At 38.1% G+C, this 17,731-nt stretch overlaps 1 protein-coding gene across 1 annotated transcript in view; it reads left to right on the forward strand.

The window, feature by feature from the left end:
• OVCH1 (ovochymase 1) overlaps positions 1–17,079 on the forward strand; it is a 75,574-nt gene extending 58,495 nt beyond the window's left edge. The window contains exons 28-30 of the mRNA XM_044915211.1: positions 5,591–5,764; positions 16,126–16,337; positions 16,915–17,079. Of these exons, the coding sequence (XP_044771146.1) occupies positions 5,591–5,764; positions 16,126–16,337; positions 16,915–17,079 (551 nt within the window). The remainder of the gene's footprint in view (positions 1–5,590; positions 5,765–16,125; positions 16,338–16,914) is intronic.
• The last annotated feature ends 652 nt before the right edge of the window (positions 17,080–17,731 follow it).

The following is a 17,731-nucleotide window of genomic DNA, read 5'->3' on the forward strand; positions in this document are numbered from 1 at the left end:
GTAGGAGAACAACATGGTCTAGCTGTGCGTGCCAAACCTGTTTCTGAATGTCAGGGGCTACTTTTCTCTTTCTTACTCTTTAGTATTCTTCCATCTAGCAACATTCAGAAGTGTCAAACGATTATAAATAAGACTAGTCATATTTTTATAATCAGCTTATATAAATCTCTATAAGAAGGAAGCTATCATTAGTTTGATAGTTTATACAATTTTATATATATAATTTCATTTCAGTGAAACATGCAATTTATATAAGCATTTTTAAACCATGGAACATGGATTCCCATTGCTAATCTCCCAGCTAGTGAAACAGGCTATCCCATATATGGAACCACATTAACCTTTCTTAATAAATTTTTTTATTCATGTAAGTAGAATTCATTAGTTTTTAAGTAGTTTTTAGTTATTTGTGTATGTGTGAATGAAGTGGTCCCTAACCCCCAAATAGTTTCCATTGCAACGCTTTTACAATATTTTAATGAAAATAAATTCATGGTCTTCTTTCATTTGCCCCATGAATGTAAGACATCAGTAACCAGTAAACACTATATTAAATGTACAGTTTGAATTCATTCATTACCGAGCATGACCTAATGAGTTGGGCACACTGGAGACACAATGGTGAACAAGTCAGAAATGATCTCTGCCATTTTCTCTTGGAAAGACAGACAATAAATAAGAAAATGATAATATTATATAACGATAAATAATCAAATTATTCCTGCTTGTCAAAAGTAATCTGAAGGAGGTAAGTTGCAGAGGAAGGGTACATTTCCTCAGTTCATTCAGGTGTCTGTTCAAATGTTGCATCTAAGGCCTGTATCACATGATGTAAACAGGTCTCTGCCATCTTTTCTTCTCGGCATTTATCATGACCTGACAGAGTATGTAATTATCTATAATCTGTCTCCCTCCACCGGAATGAAAATTTCCTGAGAGCAGGACTTGATCTTGTATTCGTTGCTGTATCTCCAGCACGTGGGTAGAGCACTTCCTAACACTTTGTTAATATTCGATGAAAAAATAGGTGAGAAAATGGCCTTGAATGTGGAAAAAGCTTGGTAAGTTGGAGTAGTGTCAGGGGTCAGAGTGATTGGAGACTGAGCAAGGACAGACTGGAGCGAGGTGAGATGGAGGCTTTGCCCCTGTGCAGCTCGGGCTGTGGTAATGAGTTTGAATTTTGTTCCAATCCACTGGGAGGCTGTAAAAGGTGTTTGACAAGGGAGTAATCTGAAAGATGCTCTAGCTGCTGTGTCAGGAGTGAGTTTTTGGGTGACAGGGTGAAGTCACAAGGCTCTTGTGTTATTCTAGACCTGCACTGTCCAGTCCAGGTTGTTGTTTAAATTTAAATTAGTTAAAATGAAATAGGTGGTATTGGCCATATTTAAGTGCTCAATTTGCTGCATGTGGTGAGTGACTCCTATAGCGGGCAGCCCTCATACAGAATGTTCCATCCTTGCAGAATGTTCTGTTAGTACTGTTTTCCACAATAGATATTGCCTTATAAGAGGATGGCACCAATGGTGTGCAAGTGAAGTGGACAGATCTGGAGAGAGAACTAATAGGGTTTCCGGGAAGATTGCATATGGGATTAAATATGCAAATCAAGGATGACTGTGGTGTGAGAGGTTAGCATCTTACAGAGATGGGGAATACCGGAGGGAGACATAGATTTGTGGGGAGAGATCTGTTTGGGCCACTTTAAATTCTTAATGCTATGATACATCCAGGTTGAGTTGGCAGTAGGTAGCTACATGTTGAACTCTTGAGCTAGAGGAAAAGTTTGGGCTGGAGATAAAAATTTGAGGATTATCAGCTGCATACAGATTTCCTCTAGTTATCCTCTCTTGGACATCATCAAGATCCACTATCACTCTCATCAGTTTCAAACATGTTCTAGTCTTACCCATCATTTAAAACAAAATAGAACAAGAAATGTAGCTATTGCTCCATTTCTCTGCCTCCCTTTACAGCGAAATCTCTCACTTTCTTAGAAGCTGCTGGATTTAGAAAGTTTATGGGATTGAGACTAGAAGGTCATGATGAGACCAAACAATTATAGTAGAGAAACACTAATGAGTTGGAGAGACAGGAGGTGGTGATTTAAAAAACAGGATGTTTGCAATTGAAATTTCAGAGGTATCAAATGACACCATTTCAGAGCTCTGTTTGTAAAGAATTACAAGGAAAAGGAACCCGTTCCCTTGCATCAGATTTAGTGTTGGCACTTCGTGGGCATGCGCTAGCTCAGTCTCGCAGATCTTCAGTCACTGTCTACTCTGCTGGCTGTAGCTCCTGCCCTACTGGTTATTAAATACTAACCTTGGTAAAGCAACCCTTTTAAGGAACCCTGACGCAAACATAGAGCACAATGACCAGGATGCTGAAGGGCCTGGGCACTTGGAAGTGTTTACCCTGGAGAAGAGAAAAGACAGAAGGATCATAATTCTTCCTTTCAAGTATTTATGGAATTCTCAGAGACTCTCAGACCAAATACAAAATTTGTTCTGCCTAATAATATCTAATAGTTATTGAATATTTACCATTATTCAGGCACAGTCCTAAGAATGTATAACTCCCTTAATTTTCTCAACTATCCTGTAGAGGTAGGTTACATTTATCCTCATTTTACTTATTTTTTAAAATTTTCTTAAAAGATTTTATTTATTGGGCGCCTGGGTGGCTCAGTTGGTTAAGCGACTGCCTTCGGCTCAGGTCATGATCCTGGAGTCCTGGGATCGAGTCCCACATCGGGCTCCCTGCTCAGCAGGGAGTCTGCTTCTCCCTCTGACCCTCCCCCCTCTCATGCTCTCTCTATCTCATTCTCTCTCCCAAATAAATAAATAAAATCTTTAAAAAAAAAAAAAGATTTTATTTATTTATTTGACAGAGAGAACACAAACAGGGGGAGTGGCAGGCAGAGGGAGAGGGAGAGGCAGACTCTCCACTGAGCAGGGAGCTGGACGGATGCAGGGCTCCATCCCAGGACCCTGGGATCATGACCTGAGCCGAAGGCAGACGCTTAACCGACTGAGCCACCCAGGTGTCCCTCTCATTTTAAATATAAAGAAACCAAGTCACAAAAAGATTGAGCAACTTGTTCCCAGGGACGTAACTAATAAGTAGAGAAAGTGGGCTTCAACTACACCAACCATGTGACAGTTGTTCCATTGATACTTTTTGATTCAACATGAAGAACAGTCTAGCAACTAGAACTGTTCAAAAAGAGAAAATGCTCATAAGTTCCATGTCATATCTTCAACACTATGTCCAGGGTTATTTTAGAACAAACTCAGTGTCAGATGAAAGATGGAACTAAATGATCTCTAAGATCCCATATTGGCACTATTCCCAGGCACCCATTTTAAACCTACACATTTTGTAAATGTGATGTCTGTATTTCTAAGTTCTAAATAGAAATACCGTATTTGACAGAACCAAGGATAAAACTATTTTCATACCATTAAGACCTTCCCTCCAGCTTAATATTGTATGATTATTTAATCAGCTGTGTAACTTCCTAGCCACTTAATTATCCACTTACATTTTATATCTGTTCACAGGATATCATAAGATACTTTATTAAGTGCTTCATTGCAATCACGATTCATTAAGTTTATCTCCTTCCCCCTAGCCACCACCTAATTAGCTCTTTCAACAAAAATTAATTAGGTTACTTGAATGTGACACGTTAAGGATCCCATGCTGGCTTCTTATGACCATTGATTCTTCAAGTGTTCAAAAACTGTCCAGTAATTTGCCAAAGTTTCTTTTTTATTTAACACACACTTATAATAATTTACAAATACCAATTTATAAAATCCTATCTGAACATAATTTTTATCTACATTATACAGATGAGAAAATTGAGGCAGAGTGAGACAGATTAAACGAATTGCCCAGGGCCACATAGTAAATTGCAGAGCTAGTGGAAACCTGCAGTTTGGCTATAGAACCTGATAGAATCTGTGCCTGTAAGCATGAAGCTATGCTCTTTCACTGACGTACAATCTTGGAAATCCTCTACTTTTTTTGTTTCCTCTGACTTCTACCCATCTTCCCTCACCCCCAAATCTTTTTTAAAAATTTTCTAAGCAGTAACCTATTCCCATTTACATTATTTTAAAACTTCTGGCATGTTTGTTGACTCTATCCAGAGTCCTTTTCCTTGACATGGTGCATCCCAGTTCCCCATCATATCCAGTTCACCGGACAGATTCTTCAAAGATAAGAAGGATGTAGAGGTTCACTCTTCCCCGTTCCCTATCTTTCTGTGTCAGATTGTTGAGATAACATTATCTTTAAGACAAATCAATAACGTATCACTGTTTTGAGAGAACTGAAATTACAGCATGTACAGGTAAATTACAGCAGATATCCTATCACTGTCAGGACCACCTTTTTTTTTTTTTAAGATTTTATTTATTTGACAGACAGCAAGAGCAGGAACACAAGCAGGGGGAGTGGGAGAGGGAGAAGCAGGCTCCCCGTGGAGCAGGGAGCCCGATGTGGGGCTTGATCCCAGGACCCTGGGATCATGACCTGAGCTGAAGTTAGATGCTTAACGACTGAGCCACCCAGGCGCCCTCAGGACCACCTTTGAGCAACTTGTATTTCTGAATTAGGAAAGGATCATCATTAGTCTGCATTTGGGCAGCCTGAGTGTCTTAGCCAGTTTGGGCTGCTATAACAAAAATACTAGACACGGGTGGCTTAAACAGCAGGCATTTATTTCTCACGGTTCTGGAGGCTTGGAAGTCCAGGACTTGGTGTCTGGTAAGAGCTCAATTCTGATTCATAGTTGTCTTCTTTGCTCTGTCCTCATATGGCAAAAAAGGAGTGAGAGAATTCTCTGGGTCTCCTTTATAAGGGCACTAGTTCTTGGGGCGCCTGGGTGGCTCAGTCCTTAAGTGTCTGCCTTCGGCTCAGGTCATGATCCCAGGGTCCTGGGATGAAGTCCCGCATCAGGCTCCCTGCTTGGTGGGAAGTCTGCTTCTTTCTCTCCCTCTCCCTGCTGCTCCCCCCTGCTTGTGCATGCTCTCTTTCTCTCTCTGTCAAATAAATAAATTAATTAAATAAATAAATAAATAAAATCTTAAAAAAAACAAAATAACTGAGGGCACTAGTTCCATTCATGAAGTCTCCACCCTTGTGACCATTTCCCAGAGGCCCCGCCTCCTAATACCATCACATTTGGGATTAGGATTTCAACCCATGAAATTGTGGGTGGGGTGGGGGTGGGGCACAAACATTCAGAACACTGTCCTATTACTTTTGTTTCTCTGCCCATTTGCCTTCACCAACAAGCCTCTTTTCTCATCCTTATGATCACAGATTGCCATAGAGTTGTACGTCATTTCATAGCAAATGCTAGTCCACTCTTTTCCCTTTAATCATTCAAAATCTGTACCCTTCCATGGTTGCAGTCAAATCATGGATGCCATTCCACAAATCTTGATTTTACATTATCGATAATCATTCCTTTGCTAATATTAACAGTTTGGAATTTAATGTCCCCTCCTAGCCCTCTTTTATCTATGTTACTGCACAGGAGAAATATTTTAATTACTATGTTTACCTCACATTGCAGCTCATTTATGTGGTTCCAAGAAAGAATTTGTCTTGATATCCAGTGGTGCTTACCTGACCATGAATTTTAAGACTGATAAGTCTGTGGGAGAAAGAGGTTTTAAACTTATTTTGGAAGATACAGTTCAGAAGCATTCACAAAAAAGTAATATGGGAACCCAACTGCCTATCAATGGTAAGTATTATAAAATATTTATTAAAGCAGATACCATACATGTCAAAGTAGAACCTGTGGAACACTGGTTTGAGAGTCCCTGGTAGTTACCCTGCTTTAATTCTCAAAACAGGATAACTTCCATTTCAGACCATGCTTTAAGGCACAAGACCTTGGTAGGTTATTTTTTTTAATTTTTTTAAGATTTTATTTATTTGAGAGAGGAGCAAGAGAAAGCATGAGCTGGGGGGAGAGGCAGAGGGAGAGGGAGAAGCAGGGTCCCCCTGAGCAGGGAGCCTGATGCAGGGCTCGATCCCAGGACTCTGAGATCATGACCTGAGCCGAAGGAAGCTACTTAACTGAGCCACCCAGGCACCCCATCTTGGTAGTTTAGATGGACCATTTGAGGTAATAGTTAATCGGGGTGTATGCATGTGTCTCTGTGTGTGTGTGTGTGTGTGTTATTTTACTTAAGCAATAATGATAAACATCAAAGGCAGCTGCTATTTAAAAAAAATCTAGTGAGGACATTGAGGCTGAAACAAAGGTAGAGTTCAGTGTGTTTCCATGTCTCTGTTACCATCTCTCTTTTATTAAATAACAACTCCCAAATCCCCAAAAAGATACTCCCTCCAAAAAAGAATATTTTAGCTGAACGCATACTAATGACTCTGCATAAAATACAAACACATGTAATGACTTTTCTGTTTATCGAATCTACTTTAGGTCAGAACTTCATTGGTTGTGTTTATGAGTAAAAAAACAAATAAATCTGTTATTAGGAGATTCTCTTGGTTGCAGTGTAATTCTAGGAAGAATTCTAATAACATCCAATACAAAGTTCTTTTTGATATCACTTTGTCTTTTGTAAGATGAGGGAATGAATGAGTTCTAGAAGAGTCCTTGATTTGAGCCATAGACTAATGAACCACATCATCATATAGGTGTGATTTTTTTTAAATTGGGTAAGGAGTGCTCAATTACTGACCCTTCTTCTGTCTCCATTGTTCTTTTTAAAAAGATATATTTATTTATTTTTTAGAGCGCATGAGCAGGGGTAGGGACAGAGGGAGAGAGAGAATCCTCAAGCGGACTCCCGCTGAGCATGGAGCCTGTTACAAGGCTCGATCCCAGGACCCTGAGATCATGACCTGAGGTGAAATCAAAAGTCAGATGCTTAACTGACTGCGCCACCCAGGCACCCCTGTCTCCATTGCTCTTATCTTTCCATCTCTGCATCTCTAAACTGACCCTTCATTTGCATGGTAAAAATATTTAGGCTGCTTCATTTCCTCTTTTAAGCATTTGTTGTTGTTGTTGTTTTTTTTTAGAAGTAAGTTGAAAAAAAATTGAATACTAATAAAATATTGCTGTTATGCATGTGTACGAACAGCCCACAGGTCTAAGAGTTACCACATACACAGATTAAAATGCAGTAAAAACATGCAGTAAGGCAGTAAACCTTAAAGTATAAAACATGTTGAATAGATAACTTTGTGGGGTTTTTTATTTCTATGATCTAGGATAGTCTTAATTTTGAAGAGTTCGCATATTTTTTTGACATATATATCCAAAAGGAGGAGGGAATCCATGTTTTATACATATCTGAAGAGAAAGTAGAAATGAATTTTGATACAAGTATTAAATAAACAAATCCACCCTACTAGAAACTTTGTTTTAAATAGATTTCTGGTGTAAAAAATCTCAAGCAAAACATTTAAAAAATGAGCATATTTTATAATTCCCAAATTATAAGCTATGAGGAAGCTTATTTAATTTTCTTCATATTTCAGGATATACTTGAATAAGTCTCTTGTTTTTAATTCCCTGGTGCAGTTCTTTCTAAATCTGAGAATGAAGTAAATACATTACTAGAAATTTTCCTTATGTTTTTCCTTTCTATATAAATTGTACTTGGAATACATGTAGTATGAAGCCTTTTGATATGTCTAGATGTGTTATACTGGGATCACACAAATAATGCCAAAGAAAGAATAATGTCCAGTAATTTCATGATTAAGTGCAATATTTTAAAAATCCATTTCTGTTCTGATTTGTCTAAAGAGGTATGTATTAATGCTTCAGGTAACTTTATTGATTTTTGTTCATTTTATTTTATTTTATTTTATTTATTTATTTGAGAGAGAGAGAGAATGAGAGACAGAGAGCACAAGAGGGAAGAGGGTCAGAGGGAGAAGCAGACTCCCTGCTGAGCAGGGAGCCTGATGCGGGACTCGATCCCAGGACTCCAGGATCATGACCTGAGCCGAAGGCAGTCGCTTAACCAACTGAGCCACCCAGGCGCCCACTATTTTTGTTCATTTTAAAAGCAATGGAAGAAAAGAGAAATCTCCTCTGTGGCTAAGAATCCTAGTTTTGAAACTACAAAAGAAATAAATCCCTCCATTCTGAGATTTTAATAGACTTTGATAAGTATTTCTAATATTTTGTTGTTACTTTTCTCAGAGATAACCGTAGAAAGCAATACTGGAAAACAGCCAACCCAAGACACATGTGGAATTCCAGTTGTTGACCCATTTCTAATGCAAGGGTCTGAGAGAAACACACAGGTGTTGCCAGCTGAGCGTGGGGAGCCCCGGATGGTGGGTGGCCATGTGGCACCTGCCAAGTCATGGCCCTGGCTCGTCAGCCTGCAGCACCAAGGCCAACATTTCTGTGGAGGTGCTCTGATTGCAAAGCAGTGGGTCCTGACAGCGGCGCACTGTAACTTTAGGTGTGTGCCCGTGCGGGGTGGGGAGGGGGATGCCTGAGCTGGGTGTACTCCTGCTCTCCCCACAGCACAGGAAACCTTAAGCTCCCACCCATACAGTCCCTACCTCGCAAATGAACGGATGTGCTCAGACCACGACACGTCGTGCTTCTCTAACACATTTACTACTGATAACTTTTAATTTTAAAAGGTGTTAAAATTAACTTCTCAGTGTAATTTACTTAATATAAGTAAAAATAGTCCCCTCTTTCCTTATCTATAAAATGGAGGTAATATCTTAACATGTTTGCATCAGTGTCTTAACCCTTTACCTAGAGCACAGGAGTTGCTCAAATGTGAATTCTTGTCCTTCTTGCTCTACTCTACTGACTACTGATCATCCTACCCACTCTCAAAATAAGTATCCACTTTCAAAGAATTTTAAAGAATGTCCTTTAAAAGAAACACTTAAATTGTATCTGAATCTTGGTCTCAGTGTGATACAGAGATATCTGAAAACTCCTTCCTCAGAGAAGTTTTAGGCTGGTGTTTTTAATACTGGCCTCCCAGAAGTAGCGATGGCCCATAATTAAATGAGTAGATAGAGTGTTTCAGGGCTGCTAAAGTAGGCTTTCTAATAAAAGTATCTGCTCCAATAACTTGGTGGACAGGAACCTTCAAGGAATCAAAAACTCCTTTTCTCTACCATTCCCCAACTCCTTTGATATAGAGAAATCACAAGAAGTTCTCCTTACTAAGGCAGTTTTCAGACTTTCTTGTTCTCAAAATTACCTGAAGAGTTTGCTATGAAATCTTAGAATCTTAATTCTGAATTTTGACTTAATGAGTTATGTCCTGGATTCTGCATTTTTAATGCACTACCAGATTTAATGCATGTAGTTCCTGGACATTTTTTTGAGAAACACTGTATTAGGGAGTAGAGTAACTATAACTTTCAGAATAGGTTTCAGTGACTATTATATAAGTATGTCATATAATGTGTAATATTATGATTGTAATAATACATAGAATCATTACCCTGAGGCATCATGAATCTTGTTAAGAAACACTAAATCATTTTTTTTTGTTTGATGTTATGAAGGCAAGAAAGTAGATACCTTAATTTTTCTCAAGGATCAAATTAATAAGAAACCTCCATTTTCTAGAAATTCAAGATAATACAGATTTTAATGTAGATGGGAGATGTTAGAGAATGTACTTTTAGTAATTTTGAAAAAGTATGACCTCATTAAAAGTGGTATCTATCTCCCCCATTCCTTTTTCCTATGACAAGTACTATCACAGATGGCCTGGTAATAGGAAGAAGTTCCCTCTCAAACACGGGAAATAGTGATTTGATACCAGTGAAAGCTGTATACACTCACCCTGGCTTCGCACAGTTCCCTCCTACTGATGATCTATCCTTGCTGCAGCTGGAGAAACCTGTCCAACTAGGTCAGTGTGGATAACTCTGCTCCTGTCCAACTAGGTCAGTGTGGATAACTCTGCTCCATATTTGCAAGCTTTGCCATGTGGTTTTTATCTTCCATCTTGCTTAGAAGTGCTGTATGTACTTTTGAAAGTCACGATTTCAAAACTTTCTGATATTCTAAGCTACCTTCCCTCAAAGCTGAAGCACCTGCCCAAACATTTTACTTTTATATGTCTTTAATTGGTGCGGTCTAGAGAAGATTTCAAAGAAATATGTTTTTAACCTTGTCCTATTTATTCTGAGACTCACTGTTAGGTGAGGTTTACCCAGATACTTAAAACAGCAGTTTGACCCATCAGATGTTCAATTGCCTGTACCTTTATGGCTTAGTAAAATCTTATTCTTTTTTAATGTTTATTTAAACCGCAGCTGATGTGAACACATAGTGAGGAATTGTAGCCATGTGATCTTGGGCGGGTTATGTAACTTCTCTGAGCCTCAGCTTGATCATTTGTAGAAAGGGAAAAACAGTAACCCTCCTAGGTACTTAGCAGGGGTGCACTTTCAATGAGAAAGTAAATGGGGGGGGGAGAGTGGAACTAAGATCCGTGGACAGTGCCCACTTTCACACTCGCACCTTTCCATGGATTCCTAGGGCTCTGGGACAGTGTCCCTGCTTTCTTCCAACTCTCTCCTGTGTTTCTGCCTTCTTCAGCTGTGCTCTTGCCAATAGCCTCACTTCCCTTTTCAATGTCTTTTCAGTGGATCCATCCTGCAAACTCCAGTCCTGGTTCAGCCCACAGTTTGCTTTCTGGGCTTTTGTAAGTGAGTCAGTGAGAGCATCTAGAACAGGGCTGCTTTACCTTGGCTATGTATTATAATCCCCTGGGTTGCTTAAAACAAAACTGTAGACCAGGATGCAATTTGGACCAATTAATCACAGTCTCAGAAGTGGATACGTGGCATCAGTATTTTTTCCCTTTATTTTGCTTATTAAATTATTTTAGTTAAACTTTTTTATGTTGAGATAATCACAGATCTCCAAGCAGTTGTAGGAAATACAGATACACCGATATACTTTCTCCCCTTTTTTCACCAGTGGAAATATCTTGCAGGGTATTGACACTGATACAGTGGAGATGCAGGACGCTTCTATCACCACAAGTGATACTCTTGCCCTTTTCTAGCAATACTCCCTTCCTCCTCCCCCACCAGACCTCTGGCAACCAGGAATCTGTTCTCTGTTTCTATAATTTTGTCATTTCAAGAATGTTATATAAATGGAATTACAGTCTTGTAGACATTGGGGATTAACTTTTTTCACTCAGCATAATGCCCTGGAGATTCATTCATATTGTTCCATGTATCAATAGTTCATTCCTTTTCACTGCTGAGTAGGGTTCCATGATACGGATGTTTAACCATTCATAAATGAAGAACATCTGGGTTGTTCCCAGCTTTTGGATATTCCAGATAAAGCTCCCCTGAGCATTTGTGTATAGGTTTTTTTTTTTTTTAATTTTATTTATTCATGAGAGACAGAGAGAGGCAGAGGAAGAGGCAGGCTCCTCAATCCCAGGACCCTGCGATCATGATCTGAGCCGAAGGCAGACGCTTAACCTACTGAGCCACTCAGGTGCCCTGTGTATAGGTTTTGTGTAAATAAAATTGAACAGGAGTTTTCATTTCTGTGGGATAAATGCCCAAGAGTGTAAGTGCCAGGTCATAGAGTAGGTGTGTTTCAGTTTTATACGAAATTCCCAAACTGTTTTTCTGGAGTCATAGTACCATTGTATATTCCACCAGAGCTGTAGGAGTGATCTGGTTTCTCTGCATCTTCATGAGCACTTGCTCTTGTCACTATTTTTTTTTTAAGACGTTCTGATAGGTATATAGTGATACCCTATTGCAATTTTAATTTGTATTTCCTTAATGGCTAATAATATTGAATATATATTAATGTGCCTATTTGCCATTTTTAAAAAACCCTTTAGTGAAATGTCTCTTCATAGATTTGTCAATTTTCTAATTGGATGGTTTTTCATATTGTGGAGCTGAAGAATTCTTTATATATTCTAGATACTACTGCTTTGTCAGATACGTGGTTAGCAAACATTTTCTTCCAGTCTATAGATCATCTCCCAGTCTGTAGACCCTTCTACAGGGTCTTCCACAAAGCAAAGATTTTAATTTTGATGAAGCCCAGTTTCTCCATTTTCCTTTTTATGGATTTTGCTTCAGGTGTCAAGTTTAAGAACTCTTTGCCTAGCCTTAGGTGCTGAAATTTTTTTCCTATTTCTCTAAAAGTTTTCTATTTTATATTTAACTTCATAATCCATTTTTAGTTAATTTTTGTATAAGGTTTAAGGTTTTGGTCAAGGTTCTTTTTCCTCCCCCAGGATGTCCAGTTGTGCAAGCAACATCTGTTGAAAAGGCTGTCTTTCCTCCATTGAGTTGCTTTTGTGCCTTTGTGAAAAATCAGCTGAGCATATTTGTATGGGTCTATTTCTGGGATCTCTATTCTATCAATCTATGCCTTTTCCCATTCTCCAGTACCACACTGTCTTGATTACTGTAGCTGTATAATAGGGTTTATATTAAAAAGTGATTCCTCTCAACTTATTCTTTTTCAAGATTGCTTTAGCAGTTCTAAGCCCTGTACCTTTTCATGTAAATGTTAAAATAATATGTCTACAACACTTCCTGTGATTTTAATAGGAATTACATTAAGCCTATAGATCACTTGAGGGAGAACTGACATCTTTACTATGTTGAATCTTTCAAATCACGAACACAATGTATTTCTCTACTTATTTAGGTCTTGTTTGATTTCTTTCGCCAAAATACTGCCATTTTTAGTGCACAGATCCTGTATATGTTTTGCTAAGTATATACATATCTAAGCATTGCATTTTCTTCACAGTGATTATAAATAGTGTTGTTTTTAATTTTAAATTCTACATGAAATGTGATTGATATCTGTATATTGATCTTGTATCCTGGATTTTGCTGAATCTAGACCAGTATTTTATAAACTACCCCTGGAAATTTCAATGTGCAGCCAAAACTGAGAATTACTGTTCTAGAAAAAGACCACTGGTGAGGTTTGGGTGCCCTTAAAAACTTACGGTTTCCAATTTCAGTACCATTCTGCAATCCTTGTGTGCATGTTTCTTCTTTCCAGTAGCCACAATAGTCATTACAAACATTCCCTTTTTTCAGCCCTTCTGAATTTACCCTTTATCCTGCCCCCCCCTTTTTTTTCTGGTCTCCAAGGATCTTGCTTTCCACTCAGCACCACCTGATGTCAACACCAACATGAACCTTTCTGTTCCTCTTTCCCTAAATACTGAGTTAGTTTACCTAATCTGTACCCATTCATTTCTATTCAGTGGTCAGAGTGAGAAGTATCCTTTTTCCCATTAGAAACAATACAATTTCTACCTATGATTTTCATCCTCACCACCTCACCATGGCCATCATGTGAACATTTGCCCTATTTCTTTCCTGTCTTTTTATACTACTCTATGTGTACTTAAATAATTGTAATATACCTATTATGACTTTTATCCTGATTTTTTTTCACTTATCAGCATTGCTTCATATTATTAAAATTTCCTTTAAAATGTAATTGTAATGGCTACGTAGTAGCCTTTCCACAATTCTTATAAATAGGTTGTTTCTTTCTTTTTTTTTTTTTAATTTAAATAATGCTGGATTAACTATCCTTATGCATATGTTTTTCCAGGTCTAAGATTGCCTTAAAATAAATTTCCCAGAAGTAGAATTGTTAGGTTTAGGGCATAACTATTTTCAAGATTCCTGACAGACATCTAGATTATAAACACAGCTGGGAAGAGTGCAAGTCGATACATCCTTTTTTTTGTGTGTGTCCAAAATGAGGCAATTTGGCAATATCTGTTAATTTTTTTGCCTCCTGCTCCAGCAATCCTATTTTCTACAACTACGAGCACTAATGCATGGATTGATGGTCTAGGATGCCTGATGCAGCTCTTAAGGGGAAACAAAATTAAATAGTCTAAATGTTTGCCAGGGGGATTTAACAAATTGTAGTACATTCATTATCTAAATACTGTGTGCTATTAAAAAAATGATCCGGGAGGTCTATATGCAAGGATAGAAATGATATGACCATAATCTAGTAAATGAAAAAAAAAAAAACAGAATAAGAAAAACGGCTGATTAAAAAAAAAATGTTGGTAGAGGGAAAATATTTTAGCTCAAGGAAATTTGGCAGGAAATGATATGATATAGCAATGATTATCTGTGAAGGTAGCATAACAAGATTTGGAATCAGTTGGAATGTGTGTAAGAGAAGAGTAGGAAAATAACAAAAAGTTACAGAGCTTTATGTGATTTTATTAAGAGACCAGTAAAAAAATAAAGAACAAATCATTGAAATAAATGGTCTAGGACAGCAGATATGTTGAAACATGTTAAGTACGTAAAAGTCTGGATAAAACTGAAGTCAAACAGCATGGGAAAGCAAACACAGGAGCACTGCATTCAGAGAGAGAGAGAGAGAGTGTGTGTGTGTGTGTGTGTAGTGTATATACAGAGACATACACATAAACCCACAATATTTATATATATACAAATTTTGGTGGTACGAAAAATGCGAATGTTTATAGATCAATGTATTTTATAATACACCTGCAAAGAAACAATTAGATATAAAAACACGAGCTGTAAAAAAACTTTAAAGTTTACATTGCTACAAATGTGGTTTTTTCTATTCCTCATGTAACACGGTTGAAGAGAAAAGATTATTATATTCTTCTGCACTGTCGTCTCAGATTTAACAAGGTGATGTCCTAAATTAGGCATATGGACAGAAAGGCAGATGCATTTTAAAAATGGTTAGTGGGTGAGAAACCATCTCTATGCAGAGCATGTGCTTGTATTGTCCTAGGAAGAAATGGTAATACCTGGAACAAAGTGGTTACCTGTGAACTGAGATGATCCTTTCTGAGTAATTAATAGGTGGTACCTTCTGTATTAAACTACGGGGTTAAAACGGGTACTATCATGTCAAAATAGTTATTTTTAGAGCCATCGTGGAAGAGAAGCAGTATAGATAATATCAATCCTATGGACTAAATGGTATTTGTCTTTTTCTCATTCTAGGGGAGTTTGTATCTGTAATCTGTTTGCCAGGGAAAGATGATAAAATAAACTTATTTTCCAAATGTCTGACTGCTGGATGGGGAATAACTGAACCACATCGTGAGTACATTCACTGCCTCTTCTAAGATTAGAATCCAAACAAATACTTGTCAAGTCTGAGTATACTCTTTGCTCATTTTCAGTTTTTCCTTGTCTTTAATAGGAATGATAGTAGAAAAAGTCTTTTTCATAATGGATCTAAAGGTGACTACTTGGGTTTTAGGACATCATATTCAATAATACTAATTCACGGATACGAGTTCATGGATACTTGTAAAAACTTGTGTTGGAGAATATCTAGTGGTTTTTTTGCCTAATAACTATTTGTATGTAATTTTTACCTAATAAATATTTATATGTAATTACTCCCCGGTTGCACTGTGAACACACACACACTTGCTTTCACAACAGTGTAGGTGCCGCTACAGTGAAAATCTCTTCTTAAGGTTATGAGCCTATTTCCAAAGATGTGAGGCATTTTTCTGAAATGAAAGGCTGGTATAAATGGTAGAGTTTATCTGAAAGTAGTCTACATAAAGGTCAAACCCGTGACTCTGGTCTCATTTCCACCATATTCTACAACTGAGTTAACAAGTTGCAAATATCCAATAAAATAAAGAGTAAGTCAGAATGCAATTTCAGTTGTCACCTCCAGTGTCAACACTTAAATGTGAAGTCAAGTCAAAAGAATAAGAGCACCGTGAAACCAGTGAAATCTAGACTTAACATGTAAAACATGAAATGCATTGTTTGCTTTATCAGCTGATTTGGGTGCAGACTTCCTTCTTCCTTCTCTATAGTGGTGTCCTCTTTCTATCTTCTTAGGACTGTACTAAAGACAGAAGAACCCACATGGAGTGTCCTTTGTTATTCCTGTTGTATAAGCTACCATGGAGTAATACTAATTTTTTACACACCACCTAACATCATTACAGTGCCGAGAGGGGAGAATGGGTGGGATGACCCTCAGAATCTGTCTGTTTTGGGGGCTATTTTTGTTGTATCCTATACAACCATTTGCCTAGGTTATATGTTTTATTCTTTTTCCACTAGAAGATGAATTTTCTAAAACCATGCAGGAGGCAATGGTACCACTGATCAGCAGTACATCTTGTCGAAGCTACTGGGGACTGGATATTAAAAACACCAACATATGTGGAGGGGCTGTGGGCTCATCCTCGTGCATGGTAATTCCAGGATGCATTGATGAATGTGGTTTTCTTCTCAGTGTGTCTCATCAATGGGTGTTTGCTGACCATAAAGAGGTATAAATATATGCTAGTTTTAAAATGAAAAGTGAGAAGAATAAGTACATTGCTAAGCTGACGTACTGTCATTGCAAATTTGATACTTGAAGTGAACACAGTTCTCAAAAGGAATTGCTCATTCATTTGCTTGGTTGACTATGTGAAATTGATGATATTCAGCTGTTTTTGACCTATAAAAATAATTTATTATGGCTCACCTTCACAGCTGAATCAGGCAGTGTAAAGAATCTACTTCTAGTAGCATTGAAAATATAAAGATATTTTCATGTAACTCAAAACCGTCATTTAGTCATTGATATTTAGTAGATGCTTGAAACTTTCTGCAAGGCACAGTCTTGTTGTCAGCATTAAATGACTGTGTTAAATGTACCTTTTAGCCACCCTTTGAAAATATAGATTTTGATCTGAGTCAGAGACCTGTAACATCCGCCAACTGCCTAGTTCCCTCTGCTGTTGTGAGCAGAAATCAGAGATGAGGGAATGACTTCGGCACTGTCTGATCACCTCTGCAGTGGGGGTTAGCACTGACCATGAATCAAGCAACCAGGAGAACTTCTCTTTCTGCGGGTTGCAGGGAGATTCTGGAGGACCGCTGCAGTGTGCCCACGACGGACAGTACGAGCTCATCGGTATCGTGAGCTGGGGCAGCAGTAACTGCCAGCCTAGCGCACCCACGGTCTTTGCCAGAGTTTCTGCCTACAGGGACTGGATCGCATCTGTCACTGGAGGAGAAGCGTGACCGCTGCAAGAGTAGCCTGGTGCGATTGTGTTCATAAATGTGGAAGGAAGTCCCTAGCAATATACCTGAAAAATAAGGCTCTTGTCAGTGCCAAAGACTCCGTGTCACTTGGATTTGGTGTGCACATACGTCTAGGATTAAACACTGAACACAGAAAGCTAATGTTGATTCATGCCTCCTGGGAATGTATAACCTGAAATGTCATTAAATTTATATTTAGTGTACCATGTATATGTCATTATTTGAATACCATCATATACACTGTTACTCTTTTTTCTGGTTTGGTAAACATTAGAAGATAGGAGGTGAAATGTTATTCAGTCCATATAATTCTTAGTTTCACTCACACGGAAGAGTGCCCTGAGCACAGAAAGGAAAGGTCCCTCTACGTCTCAGAGTTTCAATGAACAATAGACCTTTAAGAAATTACTTATCAAGCTTATCACTTGATTTTTAAATTTTTAGATAAAATTTTAGGATATCCCAGTTGTTTACAAAACAGTTAATTTATCTGAACCTCAGCTAACCAATACCCTCATCTTTCTAAGCTGTAGCCAAGCGTAAGGGGGAAGGTACTAAGGAAGACCCCCCGAGCCAGAAGATTAAATGCCAAAGTCCACCACAGAAATATAAAATATAGAATGAGTGAGGG

The sequence above is a fragment of the Neomonachus schauinslandi genome, chromosome 5, assembly GCF_002201575.2.
Source record: "Neomonachus schauinslandi chromosome 5, ASM220157v2, whole genome shotgun sequence".
Classification (NCBI taxonomy): domain Eukaryota; kingdom Metazoa; phylum Chordata; class Mammalia; order Carnivora; family Phocidae; genus Neomonachus; species Neomonachus schauinslandi.